The 22,041-nt window shown below is 45.9% G+C and overlaps 1 protein-coding gene across 5 annotated transcripts in view; it reads left to right on the top strand.

Moving 5' to 3' along the window:
• The window catches only part of FXN (frataxin), a 41,192-nt gene extending 19,434 nt beyond the window's left edge, over positions 1-21,758 (top strand). Inside the window, exons 4-5 of one of the 5 annotated variants that reach the window (XM_010362963.2) lie at positions 12,092-12,189; positions 20,173-21,758. In XM_010362963.2, the coding sequence (XP_010361265.1) occupies positions 12,092-12,189; positions 20,173-20,323 (249 nt within the window). In that variant the 3' untranslated portion in view covers positions 20,324-21,758. Of the gene's footprint in view, positions 1-12,091; positions 12,198-14,230; positions 14,820-20,172 lie in introns of those variants that run through there. The other 4 variants (XM_010362964.2, XM_030920362.1, XM_030920361.1 and 1 more) reach the window with 4 other exon arrangements.
• The last annotated feature ends 283 nt before the right edge of the window (positions 21,759-22,041 follow it).

Here is a 22,041-nt window from a genome sequence, read left to right as displayed (position 1 = left end):
TCTTGACTTCTTTTAATTTTTCTAAGAATTTCTAAGAATTTTAGTTCACTAAAATGAAGAATTCCCCTGCAGCAGAGCTAAGCATCAAGTAGCGTGGAGTTGTGGGTAGGATTAAAAGACTAGGGCTCCAGGAGGCGGAGGTTGCAGTGAGCCGAAATCACGCCACTGCACTCCAGCCTGGGCTGCAGAGCGAGACTCTGTCTCAAATAAATAAATAGATAAGACTAGGCTTCAAGCTGCCCCCCAGCTCTACCAGGCTTGTTGCGACCCTGGGCAAGTCACTGAGCCTCTCTGAGCCTCATTTGCTGGCTTCAGTGGATACCCATGAAGAGAAATCAGAGAGGGGCCAGAGTGTGTGTTTGTCCAGCAGGCAGATGGAGCAAACAACAAACCAGACCTGCAGTTCTTCAGCAGGGGTAAGATAACTGCCCAAAAGTTATTCAGATTACAGAGACTTGAGCCCTGCTCTTGTGAGACAGTGATGGGGTAGGCCGGGTACATTCCTGGGAAGCATATTTTTGAAAAGCTCACCTGGGATTCTAATGTGTCTCTCTAGGTCTTGTTCCTAGAGATTTTGAGTACTTGGACTGGGGTGTGGCATGGCCTGGGCAGGGCACTGGAATTTTTAAGCTCCACAGGTAATTCCAATTTGCAGCTAGTATGAGAACTTGTTTTTTTTTTTTGAGGGAGCCTCACTCTGTTGCCCAGACTGGAGTGCAGTGGCGCAATCTCGGGTCACTGTGACCTCCACCTCCTGGGTTCAGGCAATTCTCCTGCCTCAGCCTCCCGAGTAGCTGGGATTACAGGCACCTGCCACCTTGCCCAGCTAATTTTTGTATTTTAGTAAAGATGGGGTTTCATTCACCATGTTGGTTAGGCTGGTCTCGATCTCCTGACCTCAAATGATCCACCCCCGTCAGCCTTCCAAAGTGTTGGGATTACAGTCATGAGCCACCAGATCAGGCTTGGTGTGAGAACTTCTGAGTTGGATGAAACATTAGCCCCAGATCCTAGAAGCCAGGGAAGTGCTGGTCTTTATCGACTGACCACCAGGTGGCAGATTTGGGCAAGGGTCTGCCTTTGGATTTAGAATTATTGCTTAGGCCTTAGAGTAGTTCTTTTTTGCCAGAGGCAGAAAATCCCTCCAAGATGGTTTTCTGGGTTTGTTTGTTTGTTTGTTTTTTGAGACGGAGTCTCCGTCTGTTATTCAGGCTGGAGTGCAGCAGCATGACCTCACTGCAACCTCTGCTTCTCGGGTTGAAGCAATTCTCCTGCCTCAACCTCCCCAGTAGCTGGAATTACAGGCACACGCCCCTACACCCAGTTAATTTTTGTATTTTTAGTAGAGACAGTGTTTCACCACATTGGCCAGGCTGGTTTTGAACTCCTGAACTCAAGTAATTCTCCCACCTCAGCCTCCCAAAGTGCTGGGATTACAGATGTGAGCCACAGCGCCCAGCCCCTCAAAGATGTTAATCCTCTTGATGGCAATTAACTAATACCAGGAAATGTCATGAAGCGTGCATTTTGGATTCAGTCATGGAATTGTTGAGGGCAATCAGCCATCAGACTAAAGCGATAGAAATGGTGTTGGAAATTGCAGCGGGAGCACTGGATGGAGAAGGCACTCCACATGATGGAGCAAGCAACCAAGTCTTCGAGAAGGTATCAAGCCTGACTATAAGGACAGTGAGGGAATTGGAAAAAAAAAAAAAAAAAAGAGCAATGGAGCAGGGAAGGATTGAGTGCCTTCCAAGTAAGTAGATTCAGTAATTGCTGTCAGCAGCAAAAAATGCAGTAGTGTCTGGGTAGGGCTTTAAAAGTACTTGCGGAGGCAGCCCTAGAGGGCCAAGATGCTTGGGAACTCTTACAAACTGGCCTACCAACTTGAGCATCCACAGCCTGATTAGAGGTGGGGGAGTTAAGGGCCTCCTCTCCCCTAGCCTCTACTAGAGCCTGTAACTGCAGGGAAACCAAGTCACAGGCTAAACTCTGCCCACACATGCAGACATTGATGAGCAAGCCACAAGAACAGTCATGAAACCTGTTTTTATAGGATTAGTGAAGCCCCCAGTTTTCCAGAGTACTTTGCATGAATGTTTTGTTAGAAGCAAATATGCCAGTATTCTAGCAACTGCATTTTTTGTTTACTTCTTCTTCTTCTTTTTCTTTTTTTAATTTTAAGTGGAAGCCTAGCTTTGTCACCCAGGCTGGAAGTGCAGTTGTGCGATCTCAGCCCACTGCAACCTCTGCCTCCCAGGTTCAAGCGATTCTCCCGCCTCAGCCTCCTGAGTAGCTGGGACTACAGACATGTGCCACAATACAGGGCTAATTTTTGTATTTTTAGTAGAAATGGGGTTTCACCATGTTGGTCAGGCTGGTCTCCTGACCTCAAGTGATCCACCCACCTCAGCCTCCCAAAGTGCTGGGTTAACAGGCATGAGCCACAGCAGCCGGCAAAGTCATCTTTTGGTTTACTTCTATTGAACTGAAAAAGTCACAAATATATTTATATTTAATTAAATATATTTATATAAAATATAATATTTATTATTATTATTTTTAGAGACAGGGCCTCACTCTGTCACCCAGGCTGGAGTTCAGTGGTACAGTCATAGCTCACTGCAGCCTCAAACTTCTGGGCTCAAGTGATCCTCCCACCTGAACCTCCCTAGTAGCTGGGACTACAGGCACATGCCACCATACCTGGCTAATTATTTTATTTTATTTATGGGTCTCGCTATGTTTCCCAGGCTGGTCTCAAACTCCTGACCTCAAGCTATTCTCTCAACTCAGCCTCCCAAAGCACCAGGATTACAGGTGTGTGCCACCACGCCCAGCCACAAATCTATAAATTTAGAAAGGAGGACTATTTCTAAAGAGGGTCCCCACTACCTGTAGGCAGGAAGCAGAGCCTCTGGCCATAACTGAAAAACAAGCACTTCCACAAGAACGGGCAAAGGGAGCATGAATTTATGCTGAGAGGCGTAGCTAAGCATACATATTCAACAGATTATGGGAGGATCTATGAATATTCACAAAGAGATGGTACACGCATGCAGAGTAAGCTAACGTGTATGCAGCATGTCTTCCATGTTCACCTTAAGGCAGAAACTTAACATTGAAATTTATTACAGGGCAACAAAATGAGACTGCATATCTATGTAGACCTAGCTATTTGGTAGGCTGAGGCAGGAGGATCACTTAAGCCTGGGAGTTCGAGCCAGCTGTGAGCCATGATTGCACCACTGTTCTCCAACCAGGGTGACTGGGCAAGACCCTGTCTCAGACCACTCTGTGGTCAGTGGTTATCAGGAAGGAATGCTAGTCAGTTGTGCTGAAACCACTAAAAGGGAAGAGCAGAATTAGATGATTGGTTGATACCAGTGGTGAAGTGAGTCTTTTTTTTTTTTTTTTTTTTTTTCTTTTTGAGACAGAGTCTCGCTCTGTAGCTCTGTAGCCTAGGCTGGAGTGTAGTGGCGGGATCTTGGCTCACCGCAACCTCCGCCTCCTGGGCTCAAGCGATTCTCTTGTCTCAGCCTCCTGAGCAGCTGGGACTACAGGTGCCTGCCACCACGCCCGGCTAATTTTTTTATATTTTTAGTAGAGACAGGGTTTCACCCTGTTGTTGTCAGGCTAGTCTTGAACTCCTGACCTCAGGTAATCCACCTGCTTCGGCCTCCCAAAGTGCTGGGATTACAGGCAGCTCCAAAGTGCTGGGATTACAGGCCTGAGCCACCACACATGGCCTCAAGTTAGTCTTTTGAAGGGCTAGTTTCTGTTTAGCCCTTAGCGGGAAAAGAAACTGATGGCAGTTAGGGAGGGAGGGAGTAGAACAAGGCCTGTTGAAATTCCTTTCCCATCATGGCCAAAACCTAAATTTTTTTACGGTATCTCTGGGCTCCCCTTGGCCAAGAGATGGTTTGTTGAGTCAGTTGGGAGCTTAGAATTTTATTTCTCACATCATTGAATCAATTTGAACCAGGTGACAAAACCTTCTGCTCTCAGTAGTGGGTCACAGAACCTTCCTGATTCCTGCCCTGAGAGTGTCTCTCTGAAGATAATGTTAGGCTGATAGGCTTTCCAGATTCTGTAACCTATTCTTTCCAAGGAAGAGATGCCTATATTTTTCTAGCCAATTCATATGCTTTGAGTATCACTCAAGGGTAAAATTATTTCTAACAAATCATTTACTAATTAGCAAATGCTTAAGTGTAGATTTAGAAAGCTAAAGATATATAGTGGCTGCCATCTATAGTTTGGACTTATGATTAACTACATTGAAATGCTAACTCTGTACCCTAGAGTGTGAATTCCTGATTAGAGTCCTTCAGGTGCTAATTTATGTATTTCATGTTTGATATTAATATTACTTGAGCTTTGTGGGAGGGCAGTCTTTTCCTCCCCTGAGGTATAGCTGGAAGTTACCTCCTTTGTGAAGCTTTCCTAGATACTCTAAGCAGACATGGTCCTTCCTTTCTCCCTTGCCCAGCACTCTGAGGATGACTCTGTGGAGCACTGATCCCTCTGTGTTATAATTGTCTATTTACATGTCAGCTACCACTTATAATAGACTGAGCTCCTTGACAGCAGGGATGCTGTCCATTCTTTTGTGTCCGGAATTGGTGGGTTCTTGGTCTCACTGACTTCAAGAATGAAGCCGCGGACCCTCGCGGTGAGTGTTACAGTTCTTAAAGATGGTGTGTCCAGAGTTTGTTCCTTCAGGCGTTCAGATGTGTCTGGAGCTTCTTCCTTCTGGTGGGTTCGTGATCTCACTGTCAGGAGGGAAGCTGCAGACCTTGGTGGTGTTACAGCTCTTAAAGGCAGCGCGTCTGGAGTTGTTTGTTCTTCCTGGTGGGTTCGTGGTCTCATTGACTTTAGAAGTGAAGTTGCAGACCTTCGCGGTGAGTGTTACAGCTCACAAAGGCAGTGTGGACCCAAAGAGTGAACAGCAGCAAGATTTATTGCAAAGAGCGAAAGAACAAAGCTTCCACAGTGTGGAAGGGGACCCCAGCGGGTTGCTGCTGGCTGGCTCAGGCAGCCTGCTTTTATTTCCTTGTCTGACCCCACCCACATCCTGCCAATTGGTCCAATTTACAGAGAGCTGATTGGTCCGTTTTGACAGAGTGCTGATGGGTGTGTTTATAATCCTTGAGCTAGACACAGAGTACTGATTGGTGTATTTACAAACCCTGAGCTAGACACAGAGTGCTCATTGGTGCGTTTACAATCCTTGAGCTAGACACAGAGTGCTAGACAGAAAAGTTCTCCAAGTCCCCACTAGGTTAGCTAGACACAGAGTCAGCTAGATACAGAGTACCAATTGGTGTATTTACAAACCTTGAGCTAGACACAGAGTACTGATTGGTGTGTTTACAAACCTTGAGCTAGACACAGAGTGCTGATTGGTGCACATAAAATCCTCCAGCTAGATATAAAAGTTCTCCAAGTCCCCATCTGGCTCAGGAGCCCAGCTGGCTTCACCTAGTGGATCCTGCACTGGAGCTGCAGGCAGAGCTGCCTGCCAGTCCCCAGCTGCGCCTGCACTCCTCAGACCTTAGGCTGTGGATGGGACCCAGCACCACGGAGCAGGGGGCGGGAGTGGGGGCAGCGCCCCTAGGGGAGGCTCGGGAGGTGCGGGAGTCCACCTTAGGTGGGAGAGCGCAGACATGGCGGGCTGCAGGTCCGGAGCCCTGCTCACAGGGCAGCTAAGGCCCTGTGAGAATTTGAGTGCAGCACTGGCGGGCCAGCACTGCTGGGGAACCACGCAACCTCTGTAGCTGCTGGCCCAGGTGCTAAGCCCCTCACTGCTCTGGGTCAGCGGCACCACAGGCCAGGCCACTCAGTGTGTGGGCCCCCTGAGCCTGAGCCTGCGCCCACCAGAACTCGCACTGGCCCTTGAGCGGGCGTGCAGCCTGGGTTCCCACCTGCGCCTCTCCCTCCACACCTCCCCACAAGCAGAGGGAGGCGGCTCCGACCTCAGCCAGCCCAGAGAGGGACTCCCACCATACCGTGACGGACTGAAGGGCTCCTCAAGCACTGCCAGAGTGGACGCGGAGGCCAGGAAGGCGCTGAGTGAGGGCTGCTAGCACATTGTTACCTCTCATTGTGATCCCAGTGTCTGGAACAGTGCCAAGTACATAGTAGGGACTTCATAAATATTGATTCACTATGTAAATGAGACTTTTCCAAAACATGCTTTCATTGATGCCTCTCAGCATTTATACACCTTTTACCAACTTACTACTGGCCAAGTAGACAAATGAAAGCAGTAATCCAGATACACCCAAGAAGACATCTGTTCTTCTCTTTTCTCCCTGTGGAGGGGGAGACTTAAGTGGCTTCTTAACTGGTGTGTCATCTGATCAAGTGGTCCATGTAATAGGTGGATGCCAATGTCTGGCCCCAGGCTTCACCTCGTACTGGCACTGGTCATTACAGAAGACACTGCACCAGAGCTGAAAGCACCTCGTGTCACTAGGCAGCTGTGGAGTCTACTGCACTTGACCTAGCAAAATCTGCCTAGAGACTGTTAGAGTCATCACACTATCCGAAGTTACCTCCAAACTGCCCTCCTTTTTTTCCCAGGTGGAGTCCTGGCCTCTTAGATATTTTAATGAGGATTTGCTTGTTGACATATTCTTTATTCACTAAGGTGTCAGCATATTACTGTCTTAGAGCTGAGGGTTCTTCATCTTTTTTGGATCAGGACCTCCCTCTAAGAATCTGATGACTGCTCCCGTCCCTCTCCCAAGAAAAACTTCCATACTCACCTGTTAAAAAAAAAAAAAAAAAAAAAAAAAAAAAAAAAAAAAAAAAAAAAAAAAAACTTTAAACACATTAAATTTCACAGAGTTTTATTGAGCAAAGAATGATTCACAAATTGGGAAGGCTGCAACCAGAACAGGTTCAGAGAGACTCCATAGTGCGCCACGTGGTTGGAGAGGATTTAGGATTTATGCACAGAAAAAGGAAAGTGACAAACAGAAAATAAAAGTGAGGTACAGAAACAGCCGGATTGGTTACAGCTTGGTGTTTGCCTTAAACATGGTTTGAACAGTTGGCCGCCTTTGATTAGCCAAAACTCAGTGATTGGTAGAAGAGTAGATTACAGTTCACTATGTACAGAGAAGCCCTTAGATCCAACCTTAAAATATGTAAGGAGGCAGTTTTAGGCTACACTTCATTTAGCACACTCAGGAGTACCATTTCAGCTTCAAGCTGTAAGTGTTTGCAGCCCCCTGAGACCACTTAATCCCAAGTTAAAAACCCCTGCTCAGAGGCAGCATCCTTTTTTTTTTTTTTTTTTTTTTTTTTTGAGACAGAGTCTCACTCTGTTGCCCAGGCTGTAGTGCAGTGGCACGATCTCAGCTCACTGCAACCACCACCTCCTGGGCTCAAGGGATTCTCCTGCCTCAGCCTCCCAAGTAGCTGAAATTACAGGCGCACGCCACTATGTCCAGCTAATTTTTTTTGTATTTTTAGCAGAAATGGGGTTTCAGCATTTCACCATGTTGGCCTGGCTGGTCTTGAACTCTTGACCTCAAGCGATCCAACTGCCTCGGCCCCCCAAAGTGCTGGCATTGCAGGCCCAGATCACTGCTCCCGGCCCAGTGAGGCACCATCTTATTGGATATGGAGACAAAGAATCTGGCTTAGCATCCTGGATTTGTATTTTCTTTCCAAAAGTCCTTAAATGAATTTCTAACTTTTGTGAGCCACAAGTTCCTCAGCTATGAAATTAGTGACATTAACCTCCGCTCTTCAGGTTTATATGAGGATCAATTAAAATAACATAGGTAAAAAACACATCCTAGCAAGTTGGTATCTACTTTAGAAATGAAGGAGGTCATATGTATGTGAAGTCTCCAGATTAAACATGCCATCTTATATGTGTCTATTTCTACAGGTGAACTGGTGACAACAGTAATTGCTATTTTGGCTCATACATGAGTAGGGCTGATCTTGACTAGGAAGAGTCAGTAAGACTCACCAGCTGTGGCCACTGTCTGCTGATTGGCTGGTGCCTGTGTCTCAGAAACTGCTACATATTTTGACTATTCCTTCTGCACTTAAGGGCATGCACACTCCCAAAATAAACTCAGATTGTCTAAGGAATAATAATGATAAAGAGAAAGCCCTCTTTACCTGGTCTATTTGGAGTCAGTTCCAAAAGCATTAAGAATTTCTGCTGAACTAGTTTCTTTCCTGCCACCACTTTCCTTCTAAAATAGTTTCAAGATCTATGGGGGAAAACATCTAATTACAGTGAACAGACTGGTGGGAGGAAGTTAAGCATTGGGGTTTTCTGCCCTGGGTAACCTTGTCCTAACTTGGGCAGATGGTATCACACTACCTGGTCATCATCCGCTCATTCACTGTTTGACCAGATGGTCATTCATCCACAAATGTCCTTTTTGCAGGAGGAATGAAGGTGCTAGACCTGCAGATGCTAGCATGAAAAGACAAATCTCCTGCTGCCAAGGTGCTTAAAGTAATGGAGGTCAGGGGACAAGCAAGCAGACAGGCAGCTGTGAATGCAGACAGGAAGCACCACAAGGCAGTGGGACCCACAGAGTGGTATCAGGTTAGAGATGAGCAGACCTCATGTGGGGAGGGAGGAAGTGGACTGCAGAGAAGGTGACGGGGCGAAAATAGTTTGAGAGGTGTGGAGCTAGAAGGGCTCTCACATTTGTTTATTAATATGCCTTTTGCAAAAGAGTGGCCTGATGCCTGGAGTCACTCAAAAGATTTCCAATTCTAATAGGAAAGAGTCTATTTTGGCTTCAGTGGTTGCATGTGCACCCCCTGATTTGCTGTGTGCTGAGGCATTGTGGTGATGGACGCAAGTGCAGAGACCTTGAATATGTATCAGCCTCTAGTTCTTGCCCTGAGTCCTCAAAGAAGGCAGGAGAGACGACATGGGAGACAGGCACCGCTCTTCAGTGGAGACCAGACCTGGAACTCGCATCTTTTACTCAGTCCTCTGCCCTTTCTGCTGGATGGTGCCCCCCGAGTATAGGGTGCAACACACAATTGGAGCATTTAAGGGCCACAAAGAGGACAGATTACCAATGATTGTGTGTTGATTCTTTGAGCCTGTTATCTCATGGAAAAATCATTTCTAAAACTCTGTGTATGGGATGAGTGGGAAATAGAGAGTATTAATGGGTGCAGGGTTTCTTTTTGGGGCAATGGAAACAGCCTGGAATTAAATAGTGGTGATGTTTGCACACTTTGTGAAATACTAAAAACTCCTGAATTGTACAGTCTTAAGGAACTTTTATTTATTTGTTTTTGAGACAAAGTCCCTGTGTCACCCAGGCTGAGGTGTGGTGGCATGATCACCGGTTATTGCAGCCTCAATCTCTGAGGCTCAAGTGATTCTCCCACCTCAGCCTACCAAGTAGCTGTGACTATAGGTGCGCACCACCACACCCAGCAAATTTGTAATTTTTTGTAAAAACAAGGTTTTACCATGTTGCCCAGTCCGGTCGTGAACTCCTGTGCCCAAGCGATCCTCCCACTTTGGCCTCCCAAAGTGCCAGGATTACAAGCATGAGTCACCACACGTGGCCTCAGGTTTAAGAAACTTTTAAATAAATGAAATATAGTCATACCAAAACAGTAAAAATGGGTTTCGGAAAAAAAAATGTTTTTAAAACAAACTTATGTATGGTATAATCCTAGTCCTTTTAAAAAAATGCTTTCAAAAACTGGCAGCCAAGTCATAAAAGGACAAATACTTATGATTCCACTCATAAAGTAGTCAAAAGTAGTCAAAAATCATAGAAACATCACCATAAATGTATAATTTTTATTTTCAATTTTAAAAAAGGTAAGTCAAAATCATAGAAACAGAAAGTAGACAGGTGGTTACTAAGGGCTATGGGATGGGGAAATTAGTATCTAATGGGCATAGAGTTTCAGTGTTACAAGATGAAAAGATCTAGAGTTATGCTGCCCAGCAGTGTGAATATGGTTTATTGTACTGTACACTTAAAATGGTTAATATGATAAATTTAGCATTATGTGTTTTTTACTATAGTAAAATAAAAGAAAAAAAAATGGGGCCGAGTGCAGTAGCTCACACCTGTAACATAATCCCAGCACTTTGGGAGGCCGAGGTGGGAGGATCACTTGAGGCCAGAAGTTTGAAACCAGCCTGGTCAATATAGCGAGACCTCATCTCTACAAAAGAAAAATGTTAAAATTAGACAGGTGTGGTACTTGTAGTCCCAGCTCTCCGGAGGCAGGGACTGGGGAAGAGGATCACTTGAGGGTAGGGGTTTGAGGCTGCAGCGAGCCACGATCCTGCCACTGCTGCAGCCTAAGCAACAAAGCAAGATCCTGTTGTAAAAACAAACAAACAAAAACGGGCAGCTAATACCTGAGAGTGAATATCTTTTATCTCTGGTTAATGGGATTGAGAGAATGCTTCATGTTATAGAAAGAACAGTGTCTTTGGACCCACACAGACCTAGATTTAAGATTAGCTCTGCCAATTACTAAGTACTCTTTACTATGAACCTCTGTTTTCCTCATCTGTGAAACCAGAATAATGAATCCTACCTCCAAGAATTGTAGTCAAGTTGGAAACAATTTACACAAAGTGCCAAACACCAAGCCTGGCACAGTAGGAACTGAGTAAATAGTGGTTAATATTTTTATCAGTGTCTGCATTACTGACATCTCCATCATTTCTATGCATTTGTTTTTGAATCAGAAAAAGATGTTATTTAAAAAAATAACCCAGTAGTGCCCCTTGTCTCACTGCTGTCAGTTATATTATTATTGTTACTACCCTCTGGAATTTCAATAGCTCTTTGTTTTTTGGGTTTTTTGTTTTGTTTTGCTTTGCTTTTGAGACAGGGTCTCACTCTGTCACCCAGTCTGGAGTATAGTGGTGTGATCTCAGCTCACTGCAGCCTCAACCTCCTGGGCTCAGGCGATCCTCCCACTTCAGCTTCCCAAGTAGCTGGGACCACAGGCGCATGCCACCACACTTGGCTAATTTTTGCATTTTTAGTAGAGACAGGGTTTTGCCATGTTGCCTGGGCCTGTCTGGAACTCCTGGGCTCAAGTGGTCTGCCAGCCTCGGCCTTCCAAAGTGCTGGCATGAGCCACGCCTGGCCTAAATAGCTCTCTGTATTTGCAAAAGTGTGTTGTAAGAATCATTCAGTGCCTCTCGATTGGATGGAGGCTCTAGAATGCACAGAAAAAGGCTGCTGCTGTGTATCTCTGCAAGTCATGCACAAGATGGGGAACAGCAGGCTCCCTCTTGCTTACGAGTTCCAATGCAGGGAACTGAGCCCTGTAGCTGTTTCTTTCATATCTCACCCATTTTAAAGAGACCACAGGCTTTAGAAGTAAAGGACTCTTTTGTTGAAGGAGTGTTTTGAAATTTAAATGAGCATTTATTGTTCAAAGATGGACCAACCAGTCTTTTGAAGAATTCAAGGCTCTTTAGAGAAAAATAAAGCCTTGGAGGAGTATCTGAGAAGCTTGTTAGATGCATGAGAAGGGTCTGGAAATAAACTTTATCTGGAGTTTCTGCCTTCTACCAACAGAGCTGAAGCTAATGCTCTTCTAAAACAAACAAAACAGATGGTTTGCGTACTTCCTCTCCTTGCTTTTACTTCTTCTGTGATAGACTTGTCATGTCTGATGTTTGGGCTGACGTGGTACTCTAATAGAGTTAGAGTCTGCATTTTTTATGTCCTCTAGTATGTTCTGGTTGATGGTTGAGGGCAACAAACCAGGAATCCCAGATGCCAGCACCAAGACCTCAGACAGATCACTTAACTCTCCGAGCTTCATCACCGTTCTCTCCTTGCAGACCTCACAGGGAACAGGCAAAGCTTTATGAGATACAACATCATTATGATTAATCCTATTCTGATTCTGAAAGCAAAGCTCTTCCTACACAAACTCCTATTTCTAAATACTAAATTAAAGACATTTCTTTATGGTGTATTTTGTGTACTTATAGAAATGCAAAGTGTTGAGATAAAACATGAAGCAATGATGACAAAGTGCTAACTTTTTCTTGTTTTGATTTCTTCATGCTTTTTTCCACCTAATCCCCTAGAGTGGTGTCTTAACTGTTAAACTGGGTGGAGATCTAGGAACCTACGTGATCAACAAGCAGACGCCAAACAAGCAAATCTGGTTATCTTCTCCATCCAGGTATGTAGGTATGTTCAGAAGTCAACATCTGTAATTCTTAAAGACTTCCAAAATGCAACATTGTGGACCATTTAAGAAATGTCAGCTGAGCACGGTGGCTCACGCCTGTAATCCCAACACTTTGAGAGGCTGAAGTAGGAGGATCACTTAAGGACAGTTCAGAACCAACCTGGGCGACATAGTGAGTCCCTGGCTCTGTAAAGAAAAGAAAAATGAAAGTCACGGCTGGGTGCAGTGGCTCACACCTGTAATCCCAGCACTATGGGAGGCCAAGAGTGTGGATCACTTGAGCTCAGGAGTTTGAGACAAGCCTGGGCAATGCCACAAAACCCCGCCTGTACTAAAAATACAAAAGTTAGCCAGGTGTGGTGGCACACGCCTATAGTCGCAACTACTTGAAAGGCTGAGGTTGAGCCTCAGCGTGAGCCCAGGAGGTGGAGGTTGCAGTGAGCCAAGATCGCACCACTGCACTCCAGCCTGGGCAACAGGGCCAGACCCTGTCACCTCTCCCCCCACAAAAAACAAGTCACCGTCTTATGTTAGTATCCTTATAATTGAGTCTTTCCTGATATTTTGCAGCCTGTCTCATTCTCAGTAGAAAAACTTACTCTAGTTATATAACTTCTCCCTGCTGACAATTTGGATACTGTAAGCAGGCATCAGGATATTAAGAAGATCTGAAGTGAATAGCTTATAACTTTTCCAAATTCAGCCTAGACAGTTTTCCTCTATTAAATCATTGCCCTGACTTTTAAAAAAGCTACTTTTGACCTTGTAGCATTTGAACAAGTTGCACTTTGTCTTCAAAGCAAGTTAAAGTTTGACCTCTACTTGTTTTGAGCCTCTCAGGTAAAGGGTTATTTGAATTCCCTTTGCAGGATGGGGTTGTGTATCCTGTGGAGGTGGCAGAGTGTTTTATATTGCTGTTCTAGGGCATTTAATCCTTCCTGCCTTTTCCATTGATGTGCTTTCAATGTAGAGGAATAAAAGATTGTGTTGGAGACACAATGCAGCCTGCATAGCATCTGAAAGCCTGAGAACATGCAGTGAGAGATGTCGCTCATCCCTCAGCAGCCTGGCTGCTGTTGAAGTGGTTGTAAGAAAGTAAAAGAGAAATGCCCACAAAAAGCTCTCAGATCCAGTCATTCATTAGCACTTCCAAAGAGAGCATGTTGACTATGAATTGGGAAAGGGCTAGATAAAACCAGCATAGAATTCTTTGAAAGACTAATGGTATTTGCATTTTTAAAAAATTATAACCTTACTCTACCCCCTAACATTGACATCATTTTTAGGCAATTAATATACCATTTATCATTCTGTGATCTCTAATGCTTTGTTCAGAATAAATAGTGTTATGTTTCCTTTCCCCACACTCTCATCCAGGAAGTGTGCTAGAGTTCAACAAAAACAGCACTAGAAATCACTGTCATTCTAGGAAGGCCCTAATTCACAACTCGTATTGGTTTTTAGACCCAGTTAGTGTGGAGGTTGGAGGATTTTAACCTCTGTGGGCCAGTTAGCTTCTGTGGCCTCAGTCACTCTTCCTGACCCTGGCCATGCTTGAGCCTGTGTGTTCTTATCCATCTCCGGGGGGAACAAAGTGGATCAGCTCAGTCCAGCGATCACTTCTGGGGATCACTGGCTTTGTAAATATCGGGCAGGCACCTACTGCAAAAGAATTTTCCCCATATCTGGAGACTGAAAACTTCCATATCGTATTTGGACACACTGTCCAGCAATAGGCTCTTACCCTAGCTGTGTTCAGAAATATGGGAATTTGGAAAGATCTGCTGAGCAAGCTATTTACTGTCACAGATACCATCTTCCTCAAAAAAAATTATATATACACACACATATATATGTGTGTGTATATATACATATATGTGTGTGTGTGTGTATATATATACATATATATGTGTGTATATATATATGGTGGGGGGGCAGGGTGAGGCTGAAGAAGTGCCTCGGCCGGAGAAGGCCACACCCAGAGATCACAGGCTCCGGGTCCACCTCAGGCCCCTCCCCTTCCTGCGCCCAGTTTCCGGCAGATCCAGAGAGGCCACCGCCGCGTAGGAGTCAGGGGAAGGGAGGCAGAGAAGCGTTTCCTGACGACAAGCTCTCAGTGCCTCTGTGGGAAGTGGCGGCAAGATGGCAGCTCCCAGCGGGGGACAGAAGCCAGTCACTCGCTGGAGGCCAGGACGCTGCCTAACACAGCCGTCCCGCTCCAGGCCCTCACTACCAGGGCGGCTCTCACCACTCCCGGCCTGCTGCCCACACAGACTGCGGGGTCTGGGGGAGCAGGACCCTGGACGTCCCGCTCCTGTCTTGGAAGGAGCAGGCTGGAGCACAGGAGCGCCGTGTAGCTGTGCCTGCAAAGGCAGAGGATTCCGTGGGAGGATCCCGCAGCTTCGGGCCATTGTCATTGTTTTTATACCTGTGGTAAATGGCATGACCAGACACACGGTAATGTCTGGAGAAACCTCTGAAGAGGAGTAAGAGGTTGTGGACATGATGTGGCCCGGACAGTGGCTGCCGAGCCATTGGAGCCTGCTTCTGCCCAACTTGGCCAAAGAAGCCCCCATCCTCTCTGTGGAAAAGATTTCCAGAAGCTGTTGTGTCAATAACAAAGCCTCAGAAAAAATAAATAAATAAATAAATAAATAAATAAATAAAATAAAATTATCAACAGTGAAGATCATCCTTGAGTCTGATTTGAAAAGTAGGGTGAGGCCGGGCGCGGTGGCTCAAGCCTGTAATCCCAGCACTTTGGGAGGCCGAGACGGGCGGATCACGAGGTCAGGAGATCGAGACCATCCTGGCTAACACGGTGAAACCCCGTCTCTACTAAAAAATAGAAAAAATTAGCCGGGCGAGGTGGCGGTCGCCTGTAGTCCCAGCTACTCGGGAGGCTGAGGCAGGAGAACGGCGTGAACCCAGGAGGCGGAGCTTGCAGTGAGCTGAGATCGGGCCACAGCACTCTAGCCTGGGCAGCAGAGCGAGACTCCGTCTCAAAAAAAAAAAAGAAAAAGAAAAAAAGAAAAGTAGGGTGAAATTCTGCAGAGGCATTCTACTGGCAAGATACCACCCTCAGCCAGATCTGCAGGTGCTGCCCATCATGCCAGGGAAAATGCTCCATGTACCACTCATCAGCTTCTGTTTCTGGTTTCAGAGGTCTCTGTATTGGAGGGGCTTTAAAGCGAGAAGGATCTTTACCCACTTACTCTTATTGACAGATGTGAATATGGAGGTCCAGTGGGGAAAGTGACATGTCCTAAGTCAGAGTAGAGTCAACAAGAAAACAGGACCAAAAATGACTGAGCCTCTACTGTATAATGGGCATTGATGAGCTACTGGAAATACGGAGATGAAGAAAACACAGTCCCATCTTCAAGGAGCTCAATCTAGCAAGGGAGACAGACTCTTTGTAGGTGGGACCAGGCTTCCCTGCAGCAGAAGGAAGCTTGAAATTGGTAACGAGCCTCAGCAGGGACAGCGGTAGGCCACCATGCTACCCTGAGAGGATTGCATGTGGACACGGGGCTATGACCTGTCCCTGCTTTGACCCACTAGCTGTGCTGTAGGGCCAGGTGGGGCCTGGAGTGGCCTGTGCTAAGGGGCTACTATGAGCTCTTTCCACTCCCCCAAGGCATTGCATAAATAATGTCACTTTCTGTTTGCACAGCAAAATCAAGGACACAATTTTCTACGACATGGGGTGCCTCCCCTCTCCCCAGCCCAACAGAAGGTCTACAAAGACTGATGGGCCCTTGTTTTTGTTAGAGATGGAACACCCCGCAGGGTTCCAAGTGGTCATTTGTGGCCCACAGGCCACTGGCAAGTGGAGGCAGAGCTGTGGAGCCCTCGGGAGCCACAGAGGGCCTGCTGGCTGCCACGACATGCAAACTCAGCGGCTGCTGGCCCTCCTGTGGGTGGCAGTGCTAGTGATGTGCAGAATCCTGGGACTAGTGCCAGGGAACCTATAGATACCCTGGGTGACCCAGGCATGCACTGCTGTGGTGGCCTTCACAGTCAGAAGATGACACACTGAGAAGGGGAGAATCGGCCCAGGGTGAGATCCGCAGAAAGACCAGGGCCAAGATGCGGCCAGCACGTCAGGCTGGAGGGTTCCAAATGAAATGAGCAGGTCCTCCTGTCAGGACCTAGGTTAGTTTCTGAAAAAGCATGAAAGGCAGACCTCCTGAACTTCTCCGAGCGACTGATGCAAAGCGCGTCCTGCATGCTTCACAGCACCATGGAGAGGATCTTTAGGGGCAAACTGCAGACTATCTGAATGATGGCACTGACCGTCAGCAAACTGCAGAGCTGCCTGACCAAGAAATTGCAAGACAGAAGCAATGTTTGCAGGCAGAGAAGAAGGGGCCAGACATGGTGGCTCACACCTGTAATCCCAGCACTTTGGGAGGCTGAGGCAGGCGGATCACTTGAGGTCAGGAGTTTGAGACGGGCCTGGGCAACATGGTGAAACCCTGTCTCTACTAAAAGTACAAAAAATTCGCCAGGTGTGGTGCCAGGCACCTGTAATCCCAGCTACTTGGGAGGCTGAGGCAGGAGAATCGCTTGAACCCAGGAGGTGAAGGTTGAAATGAGCTGAAGTCCTGCCACAGTACTCCATCCTGGGCAACAGAGTGAGACTGTCTCAAAAAAAGGAGAAGGAGGAAAGGCCAAGGCAGGAATGAAACAGGCCAGGAATGTTGTAGTGAAGCAAATAGCCTCCCTGTGCTAAGGGGCTATTGTGAGCTCTTCCCACTCCCCCAAGGCATCGCATAAATAATGTCACTTTCTGTCACTCACCCCACTGAGTGTCCTGCCTCTGCTCAAGGGTGTTACAATGGGGACTTGGCAGTGGAGGGGAACAGAGAAGCTGGACATGATGTTTCCCCAGCGTCCTAGCCACAAGTCCCTCTGAAGAGTGTGAATGACAATGGTGACCTCAGTTGCATCTTTCTAATGTCCTGAGGGGACAATTGTAGAAGCAAACATGCAAATGTGGGAACAAATCCAAAGGAGTAAAGAGCTCACAGCACAAGTACAAAGTGTGCTGAGGGAGTAGGCCTCTGCTGCCCGCTCTGCCTGAACTGCACCAAAGACATGTGATGAGACCATAGAGGGAGTCCACGGAGGAGGACACCTACTGCCCGACCTCTAGCAGAGACTAAGCAAGGGGCACGAAAACTTGAACCCCATGTGTCACACCCATGACCACTACAAGAATATGGCCCAAAACCTGGCCCAGGAATTGAAGAAAGACACTTCCAGTTTTCAGAGAGAGATGGTCTGCTATAAGAAAACAGCCCAGGGCATAGGCACAGTAGCTCACGCCTGTAATCCAAGCACTTTGGGAGGCCGAGGCAGGCAGATGGCTTGAGCTCAGGAGTTCGAGACCAGCCTGGGCAACATGGTGAAATCCCGACTCTACCAAAAATACAAAAATTAGCCAGGTGTGGTGGTGCATGCCTGTGGCCCCAGCTACTCGGGAGGCTGAGGTGGGAGGATTGCTTGAGCCTGGGAGGCAGAGGTTGCAGTGAGCCAAGATTGCACCACTGTACTCCAGTCTAGGTGACAGAGTGAGACCCCATCTCAAAAAAAAAAAGAAGAAGAAGAAAATGGCCCAGGAAGTCTGGAGGGCTGCCGTGTCCATTGAGAGAGTGCTCCAGGCACTCCAAAAAGAAAATGACCACAACAGGCAGAAATTGGCTGACTATGAGGCCAAGTTCCAGCCTTTTCCAAGTGGCTTTTGGCTCCTGGGGCCCCGCCCACAGCTGACAGGGGTCTGGAAGTACCACACGGACCATGGGCTGCCAGGGCCCCCAGGAGGGAGGCAGGTCACAATGTGAGGGCTTGGGGCTAGAGCACCAGCCGGTTTGATTCTGTTTCCCTGTACCCGGGTCCCGAATGCTCAGAGACTTGGGAACACCAGCTGGTGCTGCTCCCTTTAAAGCACTTTTGATTGATCTCTTGTTAATTTAGCAACTGTTATTAGTTGATGCTGCAGTTGCTCTTATTGAAGTTTGATTGATAGTGTTAGGATCATAAGGTACTATTTTTCAAATAAAGATTGTTTACATAAAAAAAATTTTTGTTTTTTTCCTCTCAGCCTTTCACATTGGTTCAAAATCTCTTTTATCCAGCTACATTTCTGATTTTTTGTTGTTGTTTTCCTTAATTTTATTTATTTTTAATTAAAAATAAATTTTTTGGTCAACATGGGGTCTCACTTTGTTGCCTAGGTTGGTCTCAAACTCGTGGCTTCATGCAGTCCTTCCACATCAGCCTCCGAAAGTGATGGAGTTATGGGTGTGAGCCACTGCACCCGGCCTGTTTTTTTAAAAGTTGATAACTTTTCAGGTTCTATGGGATCAGTAGTCTTTCCTCCCACCTTACCCACCCTAAGGAGGTTGCAGGATGGAATAAAGGAGAGTTCTAGGGACACTTGCACATCAGTGCCTGTGCTCAGAACATCTCAAGCAGTGTGAAGGGGTCTAGAGGTTTCTCAGGCTCCGCCTGGCAACCCAATAGCAGCATCAGAGTATAGGGCCAAGGTCCTGATCCTTGGGCTTGGTATGGTTTATTAGTTATTTTTATGTGACCCTGATGGTTTGGTTCACTCATTTTTTATCTACATACTGGGAACAGGTTCAAGCCCCAGCATTTGGTTGATAATGCAGGAATCCTTGATACTTTTATTGCCCAAGCTTCCCTTCCTGGTGACCTCCTCCTAGCCTCAGTCTTTGGAAAAGCCCTCCTTGAGTGCTCAGGCAGATTCAGGTGCCCTTTCTTCTGGGCTCCTGTGCACTCTGTTCTTACCTCCATCAGGGTGCCACATGCACCAGTGTTATCTGATTCCATGGCCATTCATCCATGAGGCCATGAGGAAGTGGAATGTACATCTGGTATACCAAGACATGGCAGAAGCCAGCCTCCAGTCTGTCCACATGAATACGGCATTCCCAAAGCGACGTGCATGTGCCGTTGTTCACTGGATGAGCTTGAGGTGGATGAACTGGCCCACCAGGCTCTCAATGTCATGAATTTAACATTGAATTAAGAAAAATATTTTTAGAAAATTGTAGTTTAGGTGATTGCTGGGGTGCTAGGAGAGGAAGGAATGGGGAATAACTGTTTAATGGGTGTTGTTGGCCTTCTGTATTTGTGGGTTGCACATCTGCTGATTCAACCAACCGTGGATCAAAATATTTGAAAATAAAAAGCAATAAAACAACGAAAATGATACAAATAAAAACCAATATAACAACTATTAACACAGCATTTACATTGTACTAGGCATTATAAGTAACCTAGAGATGACTTAAAGTATGTGGGAGGATGTGCCTAGGTTAGATGCATGTATTGTACCATTTCATATCAGGAACTTGAGTACCCACGGATTTTGGTATCTGCAGATCCTGGAACCCCTTCCCCATAGATACCAAGGAACAACAGCACTAGCTTTCCTTTTGGGGTGATGCAGATGTTTTGGAGCTAGAGGTAGTGGTTACACAACATTGTAAATGTACTAAATGCCGCCAAATTATTCATTTTTAAATGGTTTATTTTATGTTATGTGAATTTCACCTTAACAACTAATAATAGTATAGGTAAGGCACAAGTTACATCAGTGGCACAAAAATGGCCCTAATTTTTAAACACTACTCTAGCACAGCAGGTATCACATGTGAGGTAGCAAAACCTGGAGATCAAAGTGTGATACCTGGAGACTTATCAGTAAGGGTCAAATGTTTTTTCAGGTTTTGAGAATGATTCTGGGAATTGTTCCAGAAGATCTATTGTGTAACTCTTCTTAGATGCTAAGATAAGAAGTCAGATATACACTGTAGCTCATTTTGTGTTATTTTCTAGAGCCTTACTCCAGTCAATTTCTTGGGGGCAGCGTTTGTGGAATCAGTGGTTCATCTGAAGGGCTATGCTCTGGAATTACTATGTATTTGTTTTGTCTTCCAGTGGACCCAAGCGTTATGACTGGACTGGGAAAAACTGGGTGTATTCCCACGACGGCGTTTCCCTCCATGAGCTGCTGGGCGCAGAGCTCACTAAAGCCTTAAAAACCAAACTGGACTTGTCTTCCTTGGCCTATTCCGGAAAAGACGCTTGATGCCCAGCCCAGTTTTAAGGACTTTAAAAGCTATTAGGCCAATACCCCAGCTTCATTATGCAGCTGAGGTCTGTTTTTTTGTTGTTGTTATTTTTTTCATTCCTGCTTTTGAGGACAGTTGGGCTATGTGTCACAGCTCTGTAGAAAGAATGTGTTGTCTCCTATCTTGCCCCCAAGTTCTGATTTTTTATTTCTACAGAAGATTTTTTGGATTGTCTGATTTCCTTCCTCACATGATATCCCTTATCTTTTACAATGTCTTATGCCTATCCCTGAATATAACAACCTTTAAAAAAGCAAAATAATAAGAAGGAAAAATTCCAGGAGGAAAAATGAATTGTCTTCACTCTTCATTCTTTGAAGGATTCACTGCAAAAAGTACATGAAGAGCAGCTGGTCAACCTGCTCACTGTTCTGTCTCCAAATGAGACACATTAAAGGGTAGCCTACAAATGTTTTCAGGCTTCTTTCAAAGTATAAGCACTTCTGAGCTCTTTAGCGTTGAAGTATGGAAAGCAACTCACATGGAAAGACCGTTTCTTATTTGTGATTTGTGGCTGCCAGGGTGTGGCCTGTACTGGGTTGTCCAGGAAGACCCAGTGCTGTTTCTTCTGCATATTCACATATGTGTCTGTGTGTATATATATATTTTCAATTTAGGGGTTAGTATGGAATCAGCTGCTACAAGAATGCAAAAAGTCTTCCAAAGACAAGAAAAGAGGAAAAAAAGCCATTTTCATGAGCTGAGTGATATAGTGTAATAAACAAAATCATGGAGCTGAGGAGGTGCCTTGTAAATGTCAAGGGGCATGTAAATGAAAGAGATATTCATGTTGATAAAGAGAGCCGTGGTCCTAGACATAGTTCAGTCACAAAGTAGTTGTCCCTTTGTGAACAAGTTTCCCAAACTCCCTGGACCTCTGCTTCCCCATCTGTTAAATGAGAAGATAGAGTATGGTTGATTCCCAGCATTCAGTGGTCCTGTCAAGCAGCCTAACAGGTGAGCTCTAATTCCCATTGCGTAGATGAGGGGATGACAAAGAACAGTTTTTAAGTTATATAGGAAACATTGTTATTGGTGTTGCCCTATTGAGATTTCAGTTGAATTCATGTGAGAATAATAGCCATCCTTGGCCGGGCATAGTGGCTCACACCTGTAATCCCAGCACTTTTGGTGGCCGAGGTGGGTGGATCCCCTGAGGTCAGGAGTTCAAGACCAGCCTGGCCAACATGATGAAACCCCATCTCTACTAAAAATACAAAAATTAGCTGGGCATGATGGCAGGTGTCCGTAATCCCAGCTACTCGGGAGGCTAAGGCGGGAGAATCGCTTGAACCCGGAGGCAGAGGTTGCAGTGAGCCGAGATCGTGCCATTGCACTCCAGCCTGGGTGACTGAGCAAAACTCCATCTCAAAATAATAATAAAATAATAATTAGCCATCCTTTATTGTACCCTTACTGGGTTAAGCCGATTATACCACGTTACCTCATTTTAATTTTTACTGACCTGCACTTTATACATAAAGCAACAAGCCTTTAGGACATTAAAATTCCCACAAAGTTATGCTCATATTATATTATTTTCTTACTTAAAGAAGGATTTATTAGTGGCCAGGCTCACACCTGTAATCCCAGCACTTTGGGAGGCTGAGGTGGCCGGATCACCTAAGGTCAGGAGTTTGAGACCAGCCTGGCCAACATGGTGAAATCCCTTCTC

The sequence above is a fragment of the Rhinopithecus roxellana genome, chromosome 16 (genome assembly GCF_007565055.1).
Source record: "Rhinopithecus roxellana isolate Shanxi Qingling chromosome 16, ASM756505v1, whole genome shotgun sequence".
Classification (NCBI taxonomy): domain Eukaryota; kingdom Metazoa; phylum Chordata; class Mammalia; order Primates; family Cercopithecidae; genus Rhinopithecus; species Rhinopithecus roxellana.
Note: the sequence above shows the minus strand (reverse complement) of the source record. Positions and strands in the feature narration are given on the sequence as shown.